At 46.4% G+C, this 19,070-nt stretch overlaps 1 protein-coding gene across 18 annotated transcripts in view; it reads left to right on the top strand.

The window, feature by feature from the left end:
* The window catches only part of SFXN5 (sideroflexin 5), a 131,300-nt gene that overhangs the window by 29,874 nt on the left and 82,356 nt on the right, over positions 1–19,070 (top strand). For 13 of the 18 annotated variants that reach the window (XR_003115251.1, XM_025353691.1, XM_025353688.1 and 10 more), the window contains exon 3: positions 2,458–2,535. Coding sequence is in view for 12 of the 18 variants with exons in the window: in XM_025353691.1 (XP_025209476.1) it covers positions 2,458–2,535 (78 nt within the window). In the remaining 6 variants the exon portion in view is untranslated. Of the gene's footprint in view, positions 1–1,727; positions 1,783–2,457; positions 2,536–19,070 lie in introns of all 18 variants that reach the window. The other 5 variants (XM_025353694.1, XM_025353698.1, XM_025353689.1 and 2 more) reach the window with 1 other exon arrangement.

Genomic DNA, 19,070 nt, shown 5'->3' with positions numbered 1-19,070 from the left:
CGTGCTGCCATGGTACAGGAGGTAGCTGTTCATTTCCCACTCTGGCAGCCAGTTCAGAAAACCCTGTCTGCCCTACTGAGGGCCCTTCCTGAGGCTACATCCTTCCTTTAGACTAAGGGGTTTATGTTGAGGTCTGTGCACTCCTGTGCCTAGCGAGTCTCATCTCTCCATCAAAAGGGGAACACGGCAGCTTCACTGGGTTTCTTCCCTCATGCTGGGCTTCCTTAGTGTCTGGGTCCCTCATCTGGACCTTGACATGAGCCTCCTTCTGTCACTGTTGTCTGTTTATTGTTTTTTTGCTGCTGTTGTTTATTTATTTATTTTTGAGACAGTGTCACTCTGTCACCCAAACTGGAGTGTAGTGGTGCGATCTCAGCTCACTGCAACCTTTGCCTCCCAGGTTCAAACGACTCTCATGTCTTAGCTTCCTGAGTAGCTGGGACTACAGGCGCCCACCACCATATCTGGCTAATTTTTTTTGTATTTTTAGTAGAGATGGGGGTTTTGTCTCAAACTCCTGACTTCAAGTGATCCACCTGCTTGGCCTTCCAAAGTGCTGGGATTACAGGTGTGGGCCACTGCACCTGGCCTGTTGTTTTTTGAGATAGGGTCTCATTCTGTCACCCAGGCTGGAGTGTGGTGGTGCAGTCATGCCTCACTGTAGCCTCAACCTCCCAGGTTCAATCGATCCTCCCATCTCAGCCTCCTCAGTAGCTGGGACTACAGGCACTCAACACCATGCCTGGCAAATTTTTTTTTTTTTCCTGAGACGGAGTCTTGCTCTGTCGCCCAGGCTGGAGTGCAGTGGTGTGATCTCAGCTCACTGCAGCCTCTACCTCCCAGGTTCAAGTGATTTTCCTGCCTCAGTCCCCTGAGTAGTTGGGATTACAGGTGGGCGCCACCATGCCCGGCTAATTTTTGTATTTTTAGTAGAGACGGGGTTTCATCATGTTGGTCAGCCTGGTCTTGAACTCCTGACCTTGGGATCCACCCACCTCGGCCTCTCAAAGTGCTGATATACAGGCACGAGCCACCATGCCCGACCCATAGTTTACTTTTTAACTACTGCATAATAGTTATTGTGTGCATATATTGCTGTTTACTTATCCATTCTACAATGAATTATTTGCAGTTTGGGGCTATATAAATGCTGCTGCTATGAACATTCTTACACAACTCTTTTGGTGGGGACAAAGGCTACCTTCTGTCACTGTTACTGTCTCTTTAGCTTTTAGACTTAAAAAATCATACAGTTTTATCCTTTTTTTCTCTTTCTCCCCATCAGTTACTGTAGCCATATGTACTTTAGTAGGTAGATCTCTGCCAGTGTTTTTAAAATGTTGAAAAGAAATTATATAAGTGCTACTTAAATACGTTCTCCTGGCCAGGCACAGTGGCTCACATCTGTAATCTCAGCACTTTGGGAAGCTGAGGCAGGTGGATCGCTTGAGCCCAGGAGTTTGAGACCAGCCTGAGCAACAAGGCAAAACCCCGTCTCTACAAAAAGTAAATTAGCCAGGTGCAGTGGCGCGTGTCTATAATCCCAGCTACTTGGGAAGCTGAGGTGGGAGGATCACTTGAGCCTGGGCTGTTGAGGCTGCAGTGTGCTGAGATCATGCCACTGCACTCCAGCCTGGGTTACAAAATAAGACCTTGTCTCAAAAAAAGAAAGGAAAACACCTCCTTATAAAAGCTTTCCTTTTTTCTTTTTTTTCTCTTTTTTTTAGACTGAGTCTTACGGTGTCCCCCAGGCTCACTGAAACCCCCGCCTCCTGGGTTCAAGCGATTCTCCTGCCTCAGCCTCCTGAATAGCTGGGCGTATAGGCATGTACCACCATGCCCAGCTAATTTTTGTATTTTTAGTAGAGATGGGGTTTCACCATGTTGGTCAGGCTTGTCTCGAACTCCTGGCCTCATGATGAGCCCGCCTCGGCCTCCCAAAGTGCTGAGATTACAGGTGTGAGCCACCGCGCCCAGCCTAAAAGCTTTCAACATTACATTAAGATTAAAGTTCCTTGTGATACCCCTTACCAAGTCTTGGCCCTTTCCTCCTACCCCGAGGTAACCCCAGCCACCAGTTTGGTTATTCTCCTTCTAGGGCTTTTCTGATACATCGACATATATAAATGTTCACATAGGAAATATTATTTGATATGTGTGTGTTGTTTATTTGGTACAACAAACAGCATCATACTGCTTGGCCATTTGCTTTTTCACTCAACAAAATATCTTGGGGAGATGACCATGGGAGCACACGTAGCTCTACTTCATTTTTTAAACTGCCAAGTAAGAACATTTAGGTGGTATTTCTTTATGATTTTGTGTGTGTCCCATGAACTGAGGGCAGGCCCGAAGCCTTGCGCTGGCAGTATTTGATACTGATGTAATCCCACAAAAGAAAAATTTGCAGGAGCCCCTGATCTGTGCCCCTCAATGTCTCTTTTCTTTCTTCTGCAGAGACGTCTCAGAGAGGCTGTGCAGCTGCTGGAGGACTATAAGCATGGGACTCTGCGCCCGGGAGTCACCAATGAACAGGTAACTGTGTGGGAGGTGGGAGCATGGCCAGTGGGGAAGGGAAGGAAAGTGAGAAATTCACAACCCCTTCCCTGCAGCCAGAACCACTTCTTTCCTATATCTACTTCTGCTGGTACATACCCCTGTGGACTACAAGCTCTTTGAAGATGCTCAGATCTCTCCTGTGCTCCAGGTCCAGTGGAAAGCATGGAGGCCAATAAGGCTAGGGTGGTCCAAAGGCAGTGGCTTGGTGAAGCCAGCCTGCACTGGCTTGCAAGAGCTGATTGTGGGCATTTCTTCCCAATTTCACAATCACGGACCACGCAGTGGGAAATCAGCCACGATGGGAGTATTTACACCATAGACGTTGGCAAATGCTACAAATCAGGACTTTTTCTCCAGAGAATGGATTATTAAACGTTTACCAGCATACCGCTGTTCAAAAATTCAGGTTAAGGGTGGGAAAGATGGGGAGGATGTTGAGGATTAGGATTAGGATACTGTTGTTTTATTCTTTTTTAATATCGTGTAGGAACTTGCATTAGAGATACCTGAGATGTTGAAGGTGGTGTTTTGTTTTGGAGAGGGTAAGGGAGTGTAGTAGTTAATGATTACAGAGACTGATGGTTCATGTGCCAAAGTCTGTCTTTTTGTTCATAAACTTTATTTCAAAAGCTTTTTCAAACATTAATTTAAACATTTTCAAAGTCACGTGTGTGCATAATTCAAGAAGTCAAATAGTACTAAAGTGCTTGTAAGGGGCTGGGCATAGTGGCTCACGCCTGTCATCCTAGCACTTTGGGAGGCCAAGGTGGGCAGATTGCCTGAGCTCAGGAGTTCGAGACCAGCCTGGGCAACATGGTGAAACCCTGTCTTTACTAAAAGACAAAAAATCAGCCAGGCATGGTGGTGGGCGCCTGTAATCCCAGCTACTTATGAGGTTGAGGCGGGATAATCACTTGAACCCGGGAGAGGGAGGTTGCAGTGAGCCAAGACTGCGCCGCTGCATTCAGCCTAGGGAACAAAGCAAAACTCTATCTCAAAAATCAATAAAAATAAAATAAAATAAAATAGTGCTTGCAAGGAAAAATAGTATATGTTCCCCATCCCTTCCCAGTTTCCATGCCTGTTTCCCAGGAGCAACTACTTTTTGCTGTTCTGCAGATAGAAATTTATATTTTATCTTTCAGACAAATATGCTTATCTACACTGCTATTTCTCAATTAGTTCCTTTGGATTATCTATTATGGTAGTTGAGGATTCAGCTCTCTTATCATCCACCCCTCTAAACATACTTCTTTCCCCCATCCATATCCACTCTTGAAATAGTTATCATGGTTTTGGGGCCTATACATATTCAGTCTTCATGTTGTTAAAATTATGGAAATAACATTTACTGCATAGTCAGACTGGTTGTATCATGATTATGTCTCTTTTTCAACTTTGTTTTATCTGGAGTTAATAACTACCTCAGATTTTTCTTTGGCATACTTTCCTTTGTACCATCTCTCACTCTCACTGTACCCTCCCACGGCCTTTCAATACAGTCATGCACCACATAAAGACATTTTGGTCAACAAAGGATCACATACATGACAGTGGTTCCATAAGATGATAATGGTGGTCAGGCGTGGTGGCTCATGCCTGTAATCCCAGCACTTTGGGAGGCTAAGGCGGGCGGATCACTTGAGGTCAGGAGTTCGAGACCACCCTGGCCAACCTGATGAAACCCTGTCTCTACTAAAAATAAAAAAATTAGCCGGGCATAGTGGTACACACTTATAATCCCAGCTCCTTGGGAGGCTGAGGTAGGGCGATCACTTGAACCTAGGAGATGGAGGTTACAGTGAATCGAGATCACGCCACTGCACTCCAGCCTGGGCAACAGAGTGAGACTCTGTCTCCAAAAAAAAAAAAAGATGATAATGGAACTGAAAAATTCCTGTTGCCTGGAGTTGTCTTGATGATCCTGACCCTGTGCAGGCCTAGTCTGTTTGTCTGTGTCTTAGTTTTTAGCTAGTTTTAAGAGTTTAAATAGTTAAAAAAAAAAAAAAAAGTTGAAAGTTTTAAAATAGAAAACTTATAAGGATATAAAGAAAAATATTTTTGTACAGCTGTACAGTGTGTTTGTGTTTTAAGCTAAGTATTACAAAAGAGTTTAAAATTTAAAATTTAAAATTTTATAAAGTAAAAAGTATACAGTAAGCTAAGGTTCATTTTATTGAAGAAATTTTTTTAAGAGGCAAGGTCTTGCTCTGTCACCCGGGCCTGAACTGTAGTGGGGCAATGTAGCTCACTGTAACCTCAAACTCTCGGGCTTAAGCGATCCTCCCACCTCTGCCTCCCTGAGTAACACACCACCACACCTGGCTAATTTTTTTAAAAAAATAAATTTAGCATGCTTAAATGTACAGTGTTTATAAAGTCTACAGTACTGTATAGTAATGACCTAGGCCTTCACATTCACCCACTACACACTCAGTGACTCACCACAGCAACTGCCAGTCCCGCAAGCTCCGTTCATGGTAAGTGCCCCATGCAGGTGGCCATTGTTTATCTTTTATGCCGTATTTTTACTGAACTGTGTCTATACACAAATATACACAAACCGTTTACATACACAAATATCTACCATTGTGTTATAGTTGCCTATATATTCAGTACAGTAACATACTACCCAGGCTTGTAGCCAAGGAGCAGTAGGCTCTACCTACCATGTAGCCTAGGTGTGTAGCAGGCTTGCCCATCTAGGTTTGTGTAAGGATGCTCTGTGCTGTTTCCACAATGATGAAATCACCTAATGATGCATTTCTCAGAACATATCCCTGTTGTTAAGTGACGCATGACTGTATTTTCAGTGCGCCTTTCAATCTGAAGATTTCTGTCTTTGAGTTGCTTTTTGTTTTCCTGAAATTTTCCTTTCTGGGGCCTACCTCCGAGTTCCAGGTCTTCCTTTTCCTTGGTGTATTTCATCATTTTGGTGGAACACCTCTTCTAGTCGCTTCCTGAAAAAGGGTAAATGAGAAGAAAGTTTTGAGTCTTTTTATGTCTGAAAAATTATAATTCTGCACTCAGCCTTAATTGACAGTTTGGCTGAGGAGAAAATTCTAGGTTGACAATCATTTTCCTTCAGATTTTTGAAGACCATTGCGCTATTTTCTTCTGGGTTCCAATATAGCTGTTGAAAAACCTGATGCCGTTTCATTCCTGATTCTTTGCGGTCTGTTTTCTTTCTTTGGAAATATTTAGGATCTTCTCTTTATCTGTGAAATTTGTTTCTGAAATTCCACAATGCTGTTTCTTTTAAAATTTATCATTTTGGATTCTTGATTACCCCTTTCAATCTAAAGACTCCTGTCTTCAGCTCTGGCAAAATTTTTAATTGCTTTCATCACTTTTTCTCATTCTGGAACTTCTGTTAGTCAAATAGTAGCCATCGTAGGCTGACACATAGCTTTTCTCACCTTTTTTCTCTTCTATCCATCACTATGGGCCAGAAGCGAGGGTAGGGCCTGGGGGATAGAGCAGGTAGGAAGCTGGATGAGGTTCTTGTCTGCACCACCAGAAACCAGGCAGTGACACTGAAAGCACATGATACCATGGCAGAGCCGTGGAAGGGGTGACCCTCCCAGACTCGGGGTGTCTGGAAGAGATTTCTGCCCTGAGATGTGAGGGCTGACAGGGCTGGTGAAGAGCAGGTGGGGGTGGTCCAGGCAAGGAGGCCACACTGTACTGGAGATCAAGGGAGCAAGACCCTACAGAAGGAAAGAATGGGCAAATATGCTAGACTGGAGCATGGTGATGGGAGTAGAGGGCAAATGCGTGAGCAGAAGCAGCACCTTGGCCAGATGCTCCTGTGCAGGGCCCTGGGAGAGTGACAGACTTGCAGTACCTGCCCACACGGGGCCCATCTGAAGGTGTGTGCACTGTGTGCTGAGTCATGGGCAGCCATCAGCTGGGAGGGCAGGCTGCGATCTCCTCTTTCCTGAGCAGCGGGACTTCTCTCTGGCAGTGAGCACCTAAGAGCCTGGATGGTGTGACCTGGTACCCCACCCTACTCAGGCCGAAGCAGTCCCCAGCCCCTTTCGTGTTCTTCTCAGACCTGTGAGAGTTGGATCCTGCCTCTGTGGCCTCTGGACCATGTGTTTGCTCCTGGCCCAAGCTCCGCTCTGCCCCTTTCTTACTGAGGTTGGCCTCTTGGGACCCCTTCCAGCTCCCAGAGTGTGGGGAATGAAGCCACATTACCTCCTCTTTGCTCCCTTCAGTAGCTTAAAGCTGCCTGTCCTGTTTCTCGGGCCTCTTTTGTTTTCTGTCCTGAAAGCCCCCATGTGCCTCCAGGGAGTTGGGGAGGAGGGGAACTGGGTGGAGGGGCAGCTTGGCACTAACTGTGCTTCCCGATTCTGGCTCATGTTGGTGATGCCTGCAGTGTCCATCTGGTGGCTGGGTAGCACAGTGCTCTAGGTGTGAGCCTGCCACGATGGCCCCCTAGAGGCAGATCCTCCTCCCTCCCTTCCCCCAACCTCCTGGCTCCCCCTGCACCAGCTCTCACAAATGCTTCCCTCCCTCGGCTTCAGTCAGCCAATATACATCCTCCTCTGACCTCTGCAGACACAGGAGCAGAGGGAATAAGTGGTGACATGGCAGCTCAGGGCTTGGGGGGCTTGGCAATCCATAATTAACAGTGGCTGTTCCTGCTCCAGGCTGACCCTGCTCATCTGAAATGGCCCGGGTGGTTCTTGGTCTCAGTCTGGACAGTGTCCTCACTTGCATCTGGGCTCTGCGCTTGCTCTGATGCCTTTGCAGGTGTGCGGGCCAGAAGCCTGCAGCTGGGTCCCGAGGCCTGCAGGCCTGTCTTGGTGTTGTGGGCAGTGCTGATTAACTTGTGACACTCTCTTTTTTTACCCGGTTTGTCATCTAACCTGACTTCCAGGTACAACACCTCACCAGTGGGTATACGCAAATGTATTGATAGTTTGTTCACTTCTGATGGCCTTGGTTTGGTCTTCTGTTGTGGGTGGCTACTCTCTCCTCTAGGGACCATTACCTTGTTTAAAGGTTTCTATACCAGCCAAGCATGGTGTTTCACATCTGTAATTCTAGCACTTTGGGAGGCCAAGACAGGTGGATCACCTAAAATCAGGAGTTCGAGACCAGCCTGACCAATATGGTGAAACCCCGTCTCTACCAAAAATACAAAAATTAGCCGGGCGTAGTGGCGTGCACCTGTAGTCCCAGCTACTCAGGAGGCTGAGACAGGAGAATTGCTTGAACCCGGGAGGCAGAGGTTGCAGTGAGCCGAGATCACGCCACTGCACTCCAGCCTGGGTGACAGAGCGAGACTCGGTGTCAAAAAAAAAGATTGCTATACCAATGAATCACTGGTTCTGAGGACAGAATAAAAATGAGTATAATTTACCTTTTGGGTTTAGCAGGTAAAAATCTGAAGAGCTAGGAACCCTAATAAGGATTGTAGCTATCAGTTAAAAAAACAAAGCCACAGTGTGCAAAAATGTAAGCATAGACACAGCCAATTAAGTTTCTGAATGTTGACTCTGATCTGTACATTTGTATGTGCTGGGGCTTTGCCAGAAGAGTTTGGTGTAGATGGAGGTGGGTGGGGCTAAATATGGAAGACCCCTCCCCATGGCGAGCCACCGCTCGCTGTGTGCTTACGAAGTGTGGGGTATTGCACCATAAGTACTAGCGCTTTCCACTTATTATCTCAGCTAATCTTCACATAAACTTGTCAGTAGGTACCTATATCAACCCAGTTTTATAGTGAGACTCAGAGACGTTGCATTATTTGCCTAAGGTCACATAGCTAGTATGTGGTGGGGCAGGGATCTGACACTGGGCCTCTTAGGTCTAATGGGAGAGACATCTTCTGTAAGTGAGAGAGACAGAGAGAAAAGAGATAAGAAAGAGAAAGCTGAGACGGAAGCTGGAGGTTACAGGCCAGATTGTGAAAGTCTTCGAAAACCAGGCAGAGATGCTGGATGTGTTGTGTGGGGTAAGAGGAAGCTACTGAAAGCTGTTGAGCAAGGGAGTAGCACAACAGTGGTATTGTGGTCGGATCAGTCAGTGGCAGTGCCAGAGTGCGCTGGGGAGGAGTAAGTGCTATTACAGAAACCAGCTCGGAAGCGACTGGAGTGATGGGGAGTGTGGTAAGCAGGTTACTGGGAACCACTGTAGCTCCTGAATGGCGGGGCTTGTCCCTCATTCCACATTCCCCAGAGGTTGGGAAACAGCCAGCCTTTCCTAAGTGCCTACCCTGCATGGGTTACTTGGAGCCCCCATGCAGGATGGATTTCTGTCTGCGACCTGCCTAGGAGAAAGAGCTGCTGGGATGCAAGAGATCTTGCAAGTCTTCTCCGGCAGAAAGGAAATGGGGTCAGCTGTGTTTGGGCTTTGCTGAAAATAGCAGAGCAAATACCAGAGGCAGGATTAAAAATACTTGTGCCCCAAGTCTTCTGTGGGCATCAGCAGGTTTGTCAGATGATGAAGGGAAGGCTTGGCTGACCTACTAGTCTTACCCTGACTCTTAGCATCAAGCTCTGGGGATCCTGGTCAGCACCCTGCCCTTCTGGGCCAGCCCCAGCATGGCCCTAACTGGGAGCACAGAACAGGCAAGTGATCAGTAGGAGCTGAGTCATTTGTATGATGTGCTAGGTGTCGTACTGAGTGCTGTAGATGCATCTGTGGGCTGGGTCCCTGCAGTGGCTTCCTGGATGATCTCCCCATACTACCTGGGCCTCTCTGTCCATTGCCGATACAGCAGATGGAGCGATCTGTGAAATTATACAGGACATTGTTTGTTTCTCTGCTCCAGGGTTTCTCAGACTTGGCACAATTGGCATTTGGAGCCAGATTATTCTTTTTTGCGAGGGCTGTCCAGTGTACTGAGGGTGTTTAGCAACCTGCCTGGCTTTGACCCAGTAGATGCCATTAGCTTCCCCTCCCCAGTCATGACAACCAAAAATGTTTTCTGATGTTACCAAATGTCCCCTGGGTGCAGAATCCACCCCCCAAGTTGGGAACCACTGTTCTAGTAGAAACTATAGTGGTCCCCTTTTGCACTTAGAGTAAAAGCCATAGTCCTTAACCTGGCCTGCAAAGCCCCCAGTCCTCTCTGAGCTTGTCTCCTACTGCTCTCCCCTATTTGGTCCACTCCAGTCACACCGGTCTCCTTGCTGGCTCTCAGACATACCAGACAGGCCCACTTCTGCCTCAGGGCCTTTGCAGTAGCTTTTCTGTCTCCTACTAGATAACTGCGTGACTCATTCTCTCCTTCCAGTGTTTCTTCCAATATCACCTCGATGAGACCCACCCTGACCACCTTACTTATGTCTGTAATCTCCATCTCTGCCACCTGCTCACACTTGCTATCCTCTTGTCCTGTTCTATTTTCCCTAGTTTCCTGAAGCACTTATCCTTCTAATATATCAGATAATTTGCTTATTTATTGTTTGTGTTGCATATTGTTTGTCTGTCTGTGCAACCCTCTAAACTCAACAGAAGCAGAGATTTTGGCCCGTTTTTGTCACTGATGTGTCCTTAGCACCTAGAGCAGTGTTCAGCACATAGCAGATGCTCGATAAGTATTTGTTAAATAAATTCATTATTAATTTTCACAATAACCTTGAAAGTATTCACATCTTCACATTACAAATAGGGAAGAGGAGGCTCAGAAAGATTAAGTATATTGCCTTAAAACACATAGCCAGCAAGCGGGAGATCTAGAATTTAAACCCGGGTCTGGATAGAAACAAACTGTGTGTATAGGGAAGTTGCGACTGCTGCTGTGTGCTATGCTGCAGAACTAGGCGAAGAGTCTCCCTTCTTTCGTGAGTCTGTAGAATTGGGGGTACCCTCACCCGACATAGACTTGCAATAGGTACATACTACCTGAAAGTAACCATGGCAACAAAATTAATGGTGAGGTATAATGCGATTGGCCCAACTGATAAATTAGGAAGTTTTTTTTGTTTGTTTTATGGAGGCATTCTTTGCCTTACAGAAGGATCCCCTTCAGGCTCTGTTTAATTACCTTCTGGAGGTTGTTTTAAATAGGCTCTGTCTTTGCTGCCTTGGGAGGTTTGGAGAAGCAGCTTGGAAGGAGGCAGAGGGGAAGGGGAGCGAGCCAGACTGGGGGTGGTGCTGGGCTGTTCCTCCTCCCTCTGGGTGTTGGGGGTGCGCCCTGCTCTGCCTGAGAAGGCCAAGGCCGGTTGGTGAGTGTCCTCTGCCCCTCCCTTGGACTCTACACCCTACTTCAGATAGGTTCAGATGGCAGTTCAGCTGAGATGCTGGCTGTTTTTGAAATTAACCAACTTCTGGGATTGTCCAGCCACCTCTCACCCAGATTGCTTCTCCACACCTGCTCCATGTCTTCATTCACCAAGTTGAGAAATCAAGCAAGGTTCAAAGTCTCATATCCACACTGATTTGTTGTGGGAGCCAGTAGGTCCCAAGGGATCAAAACTGCATATTTTTATGCTCAGCAGAGGCACAGAGGAGATGGACTGAGCCCACACCAGATGAGGTCTTAAGCAGGAATTGTAGTTTAAAGTGGAGATGCTTCAGTGGTCTAGTGAGAAGATGCTGCGGGCTCCCTGTCCTAGATTCCCAGTGTGGATGGCCTGTCCACTGCATCTTATTTGACCTCCTGTCGAACTCTTGACATCCTAGGATGATCCTTTTCTGTCATCTGTTCGCAGGACTGGCTTGTGAAACTTCAAACTAGCAACCAGCTCTTGGCTTGTGGGTGGTACATTCCCTGCTGCCATTTTTGCATCCAACATTTAACCCCTTAAAGTCAACATTTGATCCAGCAGGTCCTAGGGAAAAGCCTAGACCCAAGGAGTCAGACCTGAGTCCTTGTCCTGTTCTCCCCCTAAGCTGGGCCTGGCCTCATACACCGTAGGACAGGAAGGGACCCTGGAGAGACTTGCTTCTACCTCCTGTCCCTGCTTCTGCCTAATTTTAAAAATAATACAAGTCTAAGCTGTGAGGTAATTTGCAGAGGCAGACTATGTAAGTTAGTGACTGAGAGAGGGCCAAAGTCCATGATCCTGACTGTTGTCACCGCAGCCTGGCGATGGGATCAGCCCAAACAAGATCAGATCATGACTAGGAATTTTTGTTGAAAATGGAGATGTTCCTCTCACCTCACCCCAAAACCTCTGAGGCTGGTGTGTTGTCAGATGCCTCAAGAAGAGCCTCAAGCACCACTTTAGGTTCCATTCCTTCCTTTCTTCCCTGGAAATCTTTTCCTGATATCACTGGAAGCAGTTTCCAATAACCCCAAATGGGTTATATTAGTTAAAGTGATACTAGCTGCTGTAACAAAAAGATCCCCAAATGCACTAGCTTAAATGAGACAGTTTATTTCTGTCCTGTGTAACAGCTCAAGTTCCAGGTGGGCAAGTAGCTCTGCCCCGCAGGATTATTCAGGGACCCAGGTCCTTCCATCAGGTTTCTCTACCATGTCTTTGGGCATTGTGGTATCTTCATGGCTGAGGCTGGGCTGCAGCCACATCCTTGCACTGGCTCACAGGAAGGGGACAGAAAGCATGGAGGGGGAGGCATTGGCCTGGAAAAGGCACATCACTTCCCCTCAGATGCCACTGGGGGTCTCAACCACATGGACGAGCCTCATTGCAGAGGAGGCTGGGAATTGTGTAACAGGCCAGCCACCTGCCAGCTTCTGTTCTATGACTGTGGACAACACAACAGGACATGATTTTTGTTGGATAAGGGTCAATAAAGGGCTTGGAATTTGTGCATCTTCTATTATATTTTTCTAGTGGTTACCTTTAATTTTTAAACAAATATTTTAAAGTAGGTAATATATGAACAAGATACAGAATTCTAAAGGTATGAAAAGAATAGGGATTTTTAAAAAAACTTTCCCTTTTTCTCTCCCCTAGCTGCCCACTTTCCCTCCCTAGTCATTCGTTCCTTCTGTATTATGCCAGAAATCTCTGTATAATTTATCCTTTTTCTTTAAATTCTCACAATATAATAACTCCAGTGAAATTCACTGGAGCATGATTTGTAATAGCAGAAAGATAAGACAGTCACAAAAGAATAAATACTATGTGATTCCACTTATATGAGATACCTAGTGTAGTGAATGTCGTGGAGACAGAAAGCAGACAGTGATTTCCAGGAGCTGGAGAAGGGAGGAATGGGGAGGTCACCTTTAATGGGTAGAGAATTTCAGGTGGGGAAGCTGTCAGTGTTTTGGAGATGGATGGTGGTGATGGCGGCTGCCCACGATGTGAATGTACTTAATGCCAGAGAACTGTCCATCAATAGGAAACATTTTATAAAATATTCGGACTGGGCACACTGGCTCATGCCTGTAATCCCAGCACTTTGGGAGGCCCAGGTAGGAGGATTGCTTGAGACCAGGAGTTCGTGACCAGCCTGGTCAACATAGCGAGATCTCATCTCTACAACAATGACAAATATATGTGTGTGTGTATTATATATAATAAATATATATACTTTTTCATTCATTCAAGGGTTTTGGTTGGAAGAATAAGACTGCTTTCTGTGCACTGATGTGGAAAGATCTCCAAAATATATGACAAGCCCGAGGGGCAGAACAGTGCAGTGACGAGCTAGCCTTTAGAGATGGAAGCAAGTGGTAGTTAAGGGCGGGGACTCTCGAGGCAGACTGCTTGGGTTCAAATCCCAGTGCTGCGAGACTTTGTTTTTTTGTTTGTTTGATTTTAGGTTTTTTTGTTTTTTGTTTTATTTTGAAACAGGGTTTCACTCCTGTCACCTAGGATGGAGGGCAATGGCGTGATCTTAGCTCACTGCAGCCTCCGCTTCCTGGGCTCAGGCCATTGCCTCAGCCTCCCAAGTAGCTGGGACTACAGGTGTACGCCACTGTGCCTGGACAATTTTTGTATTTTTTCTAGAGTTGGGATTTCACTATGTTGCCCAGGCTGTTCTCAAACTCCTGAGCTCAAGCAATCCACCCGCCTCAGCCTCCCAAAGTGCTGAGATTACAGGTCTGAGCCACCACGCCCAGCCTGCTATGGGACTTCGGGCAAGTCACTTAATCTCTCTGAGCCTTAGTTTCCACATCTGTAAAAATGGGAGATATATGAATCCCAACCTCCTAGGGCTGTTGAGGGGATTAAATAAGTGAATAAGTCATTCTGGCCAACCTTAGATGTTGATGTGCTCCAGTGCTGGGGAGACCCAGGTGAGGAGGCCTGGGTGCCCATCTCCATTTTGGCACTGACCCCTGGGGCCCTGGCTTAGTCACTTAGTTTCTCTGAGATGCCTTACCTAGTCTAAAGAGCATCTGTCTACCTCCCAGGCATTTGGGGGATAAAACAATAGAGATGAAGTTACTTTGAAAGATGATTAACTCCTTTAAAAAACTGCTCATTTGAATTGCTTCCCTCTATTTTAGGCAAAACTATTGAGCACGTTCTATGAGTCAAATATTTTATATATACATATGTCATTTAACGCTTAGTGTTAGTCAGATCGAGCCAAATGTTAGTACAAATAACGCCCGGGTTTCAGAGGCTGAACACAGTCAGGTCTGTTTCTCACTCATATCTGACTCCATTGCAACTCGGGGACCTGGCAGAGGCCAAAGATGATGCCAAGATGCCTCCTTTCACTTGTGTCTTCTAGGGCCTCACTGTCCTCCACCGGATCCTCCTTGGGAGGCTTCGGGGACTGGAACTGGCAAATGTCATTTCCACCCACAATCCATTAGCCAGCACCCGGTCCCAGGAGGCCACTTGACTGTGGGGGAGGCTGGGAATCATAGGCTTAGCTGTGTACCCGTAAACGCAGACTGCCAGGGCACCCTCCCTTATAACAACTCATGTTACTGATGGAGAACCGGGCACAGAGGCAAAGTGATTTGCCCAGGGACACACATGGAGTAAGCAACAGAGCCAGGATTTGTCCCCTCTCTCTTTTTCATTATATCCTGTTCCTCTTTCATGTCTGTCTGCTCTGAAGATGCTAGAGTGTTTTTAAAATGTTCTTTAGTTCCTACATTGTCTCCTTTCCTCAGAATTCATTTTCTGTGTATGCATGTGTAGGCTCACTGAGCAATGATCTGTTTCATTGGGGTCCTCCAAATATCAGCATTTCTAGGCAGAGCTGACCATATCATTGGTGAGACTCAATACGAAACAGAAATGCAAGACCCTTGTTCAGAAAAGAAGCTTTTCCTTCCTTTCTGAGTTCTCTCTCTTCCCCCATTCTTCTCTCGTCCTGGCAAGGTGTTTTTTTATTTGCTCTTTAGTGTTTCTCTTCCTTAGCCACAGGGGACACTCGTGGGACAAGTGCAGACCCTCACAGGCACCTGGAGTCCTGCCTCACAACTTGATGCATGGGGCCTGCATGGCCCTCCCTGCGCCCAGGCCTCTGACAGGAGTGGAGGGTTGCAGCAGTCGCTGGGTGGCCAAGAACTCATTTCAGGGAGGTGGCTGAGGCAGTGGGAGACAGGACCACGTGTGAGCTGAGGGTCCAGGCTGCCAGCATGTGCTCCATTCTCCCGCTGCACTTAACTTATGAAACTCAAATTCAAAGATAAAGTCATGCCTCACTTAACATCAGGGATATGTTCTGAGAAATGCATCGTTTGATGATTTTGTCATTATGGGAACATCATAGAGTGTACTTAAACAAACCTAGATGGTAGAGCCTACTCCACACCTAGGCTGTATGGTACAGCCTGTTACTCCTAGGCTACAAACCTGTACAGCATGGTACTCTACTGAATAGTGTAGGCAGTTGGAACACATGGTATTTGTGTATCTAAACATAGACAAGGTACAGTAAAAATACGGCATAAAAGATTAAAAAGATGGGGCCAGGCACGGTGGCTCATGCTTGTAATCCTAACACTTCGGGAGGCTGAAGTGGGAGGACTGCTTGAGCCCGGGAGTCAGAGACCAGCCTGGGCAACATAGGGAGACCATGTTTCTACAAAAACACACAAAAAATTAGCCAAGTGTGGTGGCACATGACTGTAGTCCCAGCTACTCAGGAGGCTGAGGTGGGAGGATTGCTTGAGCTGGAGAGGTGGGGGCTACAGTGAGCCATGATGATATCACTGCACTCCAGCCTGGGCGACAGAGCAAGACCTGTCTAAAAAAAGAAAAAAAGAAAAAAAATAATACACCTTCATAGAGCACTTACCATGAATGGAGCTTGCAGGACTGGAAGTTGCTCTGAGTGAGTGAGTGAGTGGTCAGTGAACGTGAAGGCCTGGGATATGACTGTGCACTACAGTAGGCTTTATAAAGACATATTCTTAGGCTGCACTGAATTTATTGTAAAAATGCTCTCTCTTCAAAATAAATTAACCTTAGCTTACAGTAGCGTTACTTCATAAACTTGTACATTTTTAAAACTTTTTGACTATTTTGTAATAACACTTAGCTTAAAACACAAACACACTGTACAACTGTACAAAAAAATTCCTGTCTATAAGCTCTTTCCTATTTTTAAACATTTTTACTTTTTTAAAAACCTTTCTAAACGTTTTCGTTAAAAAGTAAGACATAAACACCCATATTATCCTAGGCCTACATGGAGTCAGGATCATCAGTATCACTGTCTTTTAAATCTGGTCCCACTGGAAAGTCTTCAGGGACAGTAACACGCAGGAGCTGTCATCTCCTGTGATAAGTATGCCTCTTTCTGGAATACCCCCTGAAGGGCCTGCCTGAGGCTGTTTTACAGTTAACTTTTTTTTTTTTTTTTAATATAAATAGAAGGTATATGCTCTAAAATAATAAGTGGCTGGGCACGGTGGCTCATGCCTGTAATCCCAGCATTTTGGGAGGCTGAGGCAGGTGGATCACCTGAGATCAGGAGTTTGAGACCAGCCTGGCCAACATGTTGAAACCCCATCTCTACTAAAAATACAAAAATTACCTGGGCATGGGGGTGGGCGCCTGTAATCCTAGCTACTCGGGAGGCTGAGGCAGGAGAATCACTTGAACCTGGGAGGTGGAGGTTGCAGTGAGCCAAGACTGTGCCATTGCACTCCAGCCTGGGCAACAAGAGTGAATCTCTGTCTCAAAAATAATAATAAATAAGTAAAATAATAAGAAGTATGGCATAGTAAACATATAAACCAGTAACATTGTTTATTATTGTCAGGTGTTGTGCTAGGCTTTTATATGACTGGCAATGCAGTAGGTTGGTTTACGCCAGCATTACCACAAATGTGAGTAATGCATTGTACTATTACTTTAAGATAGCCACAGGGTCACTAGGTCATAGGAATTTTTCAGCTCTCTTGTAGTCTTATGGGACCACTATTGTATATGTGGTCTGCCATTGACCAAAATGTCCTTAGGTGGCAATGCCTGTATTAAAGTCAAGACAGCAACCATGTTGGGCGAGGTGGCTCATGCCTGTAATCCCAGCATTTTGGGAGGCCGAGGCAAGCGGATCACTTGAGGCCAGGAGTTCAAGGCCAGCCTGGCCAAATGGCGAAACCCCGTCTCTACTAAAAAAATAAAAAATAGCCGGGTGTGGTGGCGCATGCCTGTAATCCCAGCTACTGGGGAGGCTGAGGCACAAGAATCACTTGAACCTGGGAGGCGGAGTTTGCAGTGGGCCGATATCACACCACTGCACTCCAGCCTGGGCGGAAAAAAAAAAAAAAAGACAGCAGCATCAGACCACTGGAACGGGACCTCCTTCTCAGCATTGCGCTGATGACCTGTCCACGAATCTAGCCCTCTTGTGGGTCATTTCTCTGGGATCCTTTCTGTTTCCCTGGAGAAGGTGTCTCGAATCCTCCTAGCTGTGGTGTCCTGGGAGCTGGACACGGACGGGCTCCTTTAGAGACTCAGCACTCAGACCCTTGCCTGGTCCCCCTGTGCCTGTGACCATGTCTGGGCTGTTCTGATTCAGCTTCGCTGGAGAATAAACCTCCATTACCTGGGCGGGGACTTTGGGCCTCCCTGCTCCGTGCGCTGGGACATTTTCAAACTCTCTCCCTGCTCTCTGGCCATGCTGCCTGCACCTTCGCGGTGTCTGGAGCTCTAGTTGGGCTGAGCCCACTCACTCCCGCTGAGCATGTGGGGTGCACCTCCACCCTCTGCAACATTGCCAACCTCTCGTCTCTTCATCAGCTTACCACCTTTCAAAGATGTGTGACATCTTCTGCCTGCTGTATGTCCCCTTCCTCCCTGAGGGGGTTTTCAGCTGGTTTATTCCTTTGCTGTTCTTTTCTCGAGGATTTTGGAAGAAAAGGAGATGAAACTGTGCCTTGGCATCACTGTGCCTTGCCAGAAGTCAACTTAAGTCTAGATATACTTCTGTTTTAGAAGACAGTATTCCTCCATTAAGCACGTATTGAGCACCTACCGTGTTCCAGGCCCTGTGGGGTTGGAATGTGCTAGGAGACAGTGCTGAAAAGCCAGTTCCTACCTCTGAGTGGCCTGACTGTGAATCCAGAGGGGAGAGGATGCAGAAGGTTATGACTGGGGTGGAGGGTGTGGGGTGTCAGGAGTCTGTGTACAGAGCCTGGGGTCACACCAGGGACAAAGCCCAGACTTGACGGTGCACTTCAGGAAGCTGCTTACTGAGCAAAGAGGGGAGGATTGGCCTTTTATCTTTTTTTTTTTTTTTTTTTTTATATATATATATAACCTCTTAGCTGTTAGGCTGTCACTTAACCTTTGTGCTAGCAGTGATTCCACTTTTTGATTTTTCTGTCGTCAGTCCCCTCTGTTCCCCAATTATTATTTTTTAAACATCGACTGCTTCTAATCTGCCTGGGTCTGGAATAGCAGACAATCAAGTGTGTTGGAAATGTGTCTAAAATAAGAGTTAATTAGGCTGTGAAGTAAGGTTTGAGGGATTCAGCTGTGAGAAAAATGCATAAACTTTAATGTATCAATTTTATAACTTCTATTTTTACTACCCAGTAGCCTTCTTAACTTCTGCAGCTTAATTTATGTTCCAGATGACCAACATTGCCATATACATGAGGCATAACAACCATTCTATTATAAAACTTTAACATCAGCTGCTGGCTGTATCTTCCTTCTAGCCCCATAGCCGCCTTTCTCTATTAAAAAAATATACTGGCCTTTGGTTTTTTTCTTTTTTCTTTTTTGGAGACAGGTTCTCACGCTGTCATCCAGGCTGGAGTGCTATGGCACAATCATGGTTCACTGCAGCCTCAACCTCCTGGGCATAAGTATTCCTCCCACCTCAGCCTCCTGAATAGCTGGGTCTGCAGGCACATGCCACCACGCCCTGCTAATTTTTAAGAGTTTTTGTAGAGATGGGGTCTCCCTTTGTTGCCCAGGGTGGACTGATTCTGGGCTCAGTGATCTTCCTGCTTTGACGTCCTAAACTGTTGGGGCTACAGGCGTGAGCCACTGTGCCTGGCCCCTGGACAGTGTAAATGTTTCTTTACCATGTTTCCTTGATTTGAAAAGGCCTGGGCCGGGCGTGGTGGCTCACACCTGTAATCTCAGCACCTTGGGAGGCCGAGGCAGGCAGATTACGAGGTCAGGAGTTTGAGACCTGCCTGACCAACA

This window comes from Theropithecus gelada, chromosome 13 (genome assembly GCF_003255815.1).
Source record: "Theropithecus gelada isolate Dixy chromosome 13, Tgel_1.0, whole genome shotgun sequence".
Lineage (NCBI taxonomy): Eukaryota > Metazoa > Chordata > Mammalia > Primates > Cercopithecidae > Theropithecus > Theropithecus gelada.
Note: the sequence above shows the minus strand (reverse complement) of the source record. Positions and strands in the feature narration are given on the sequence as shown.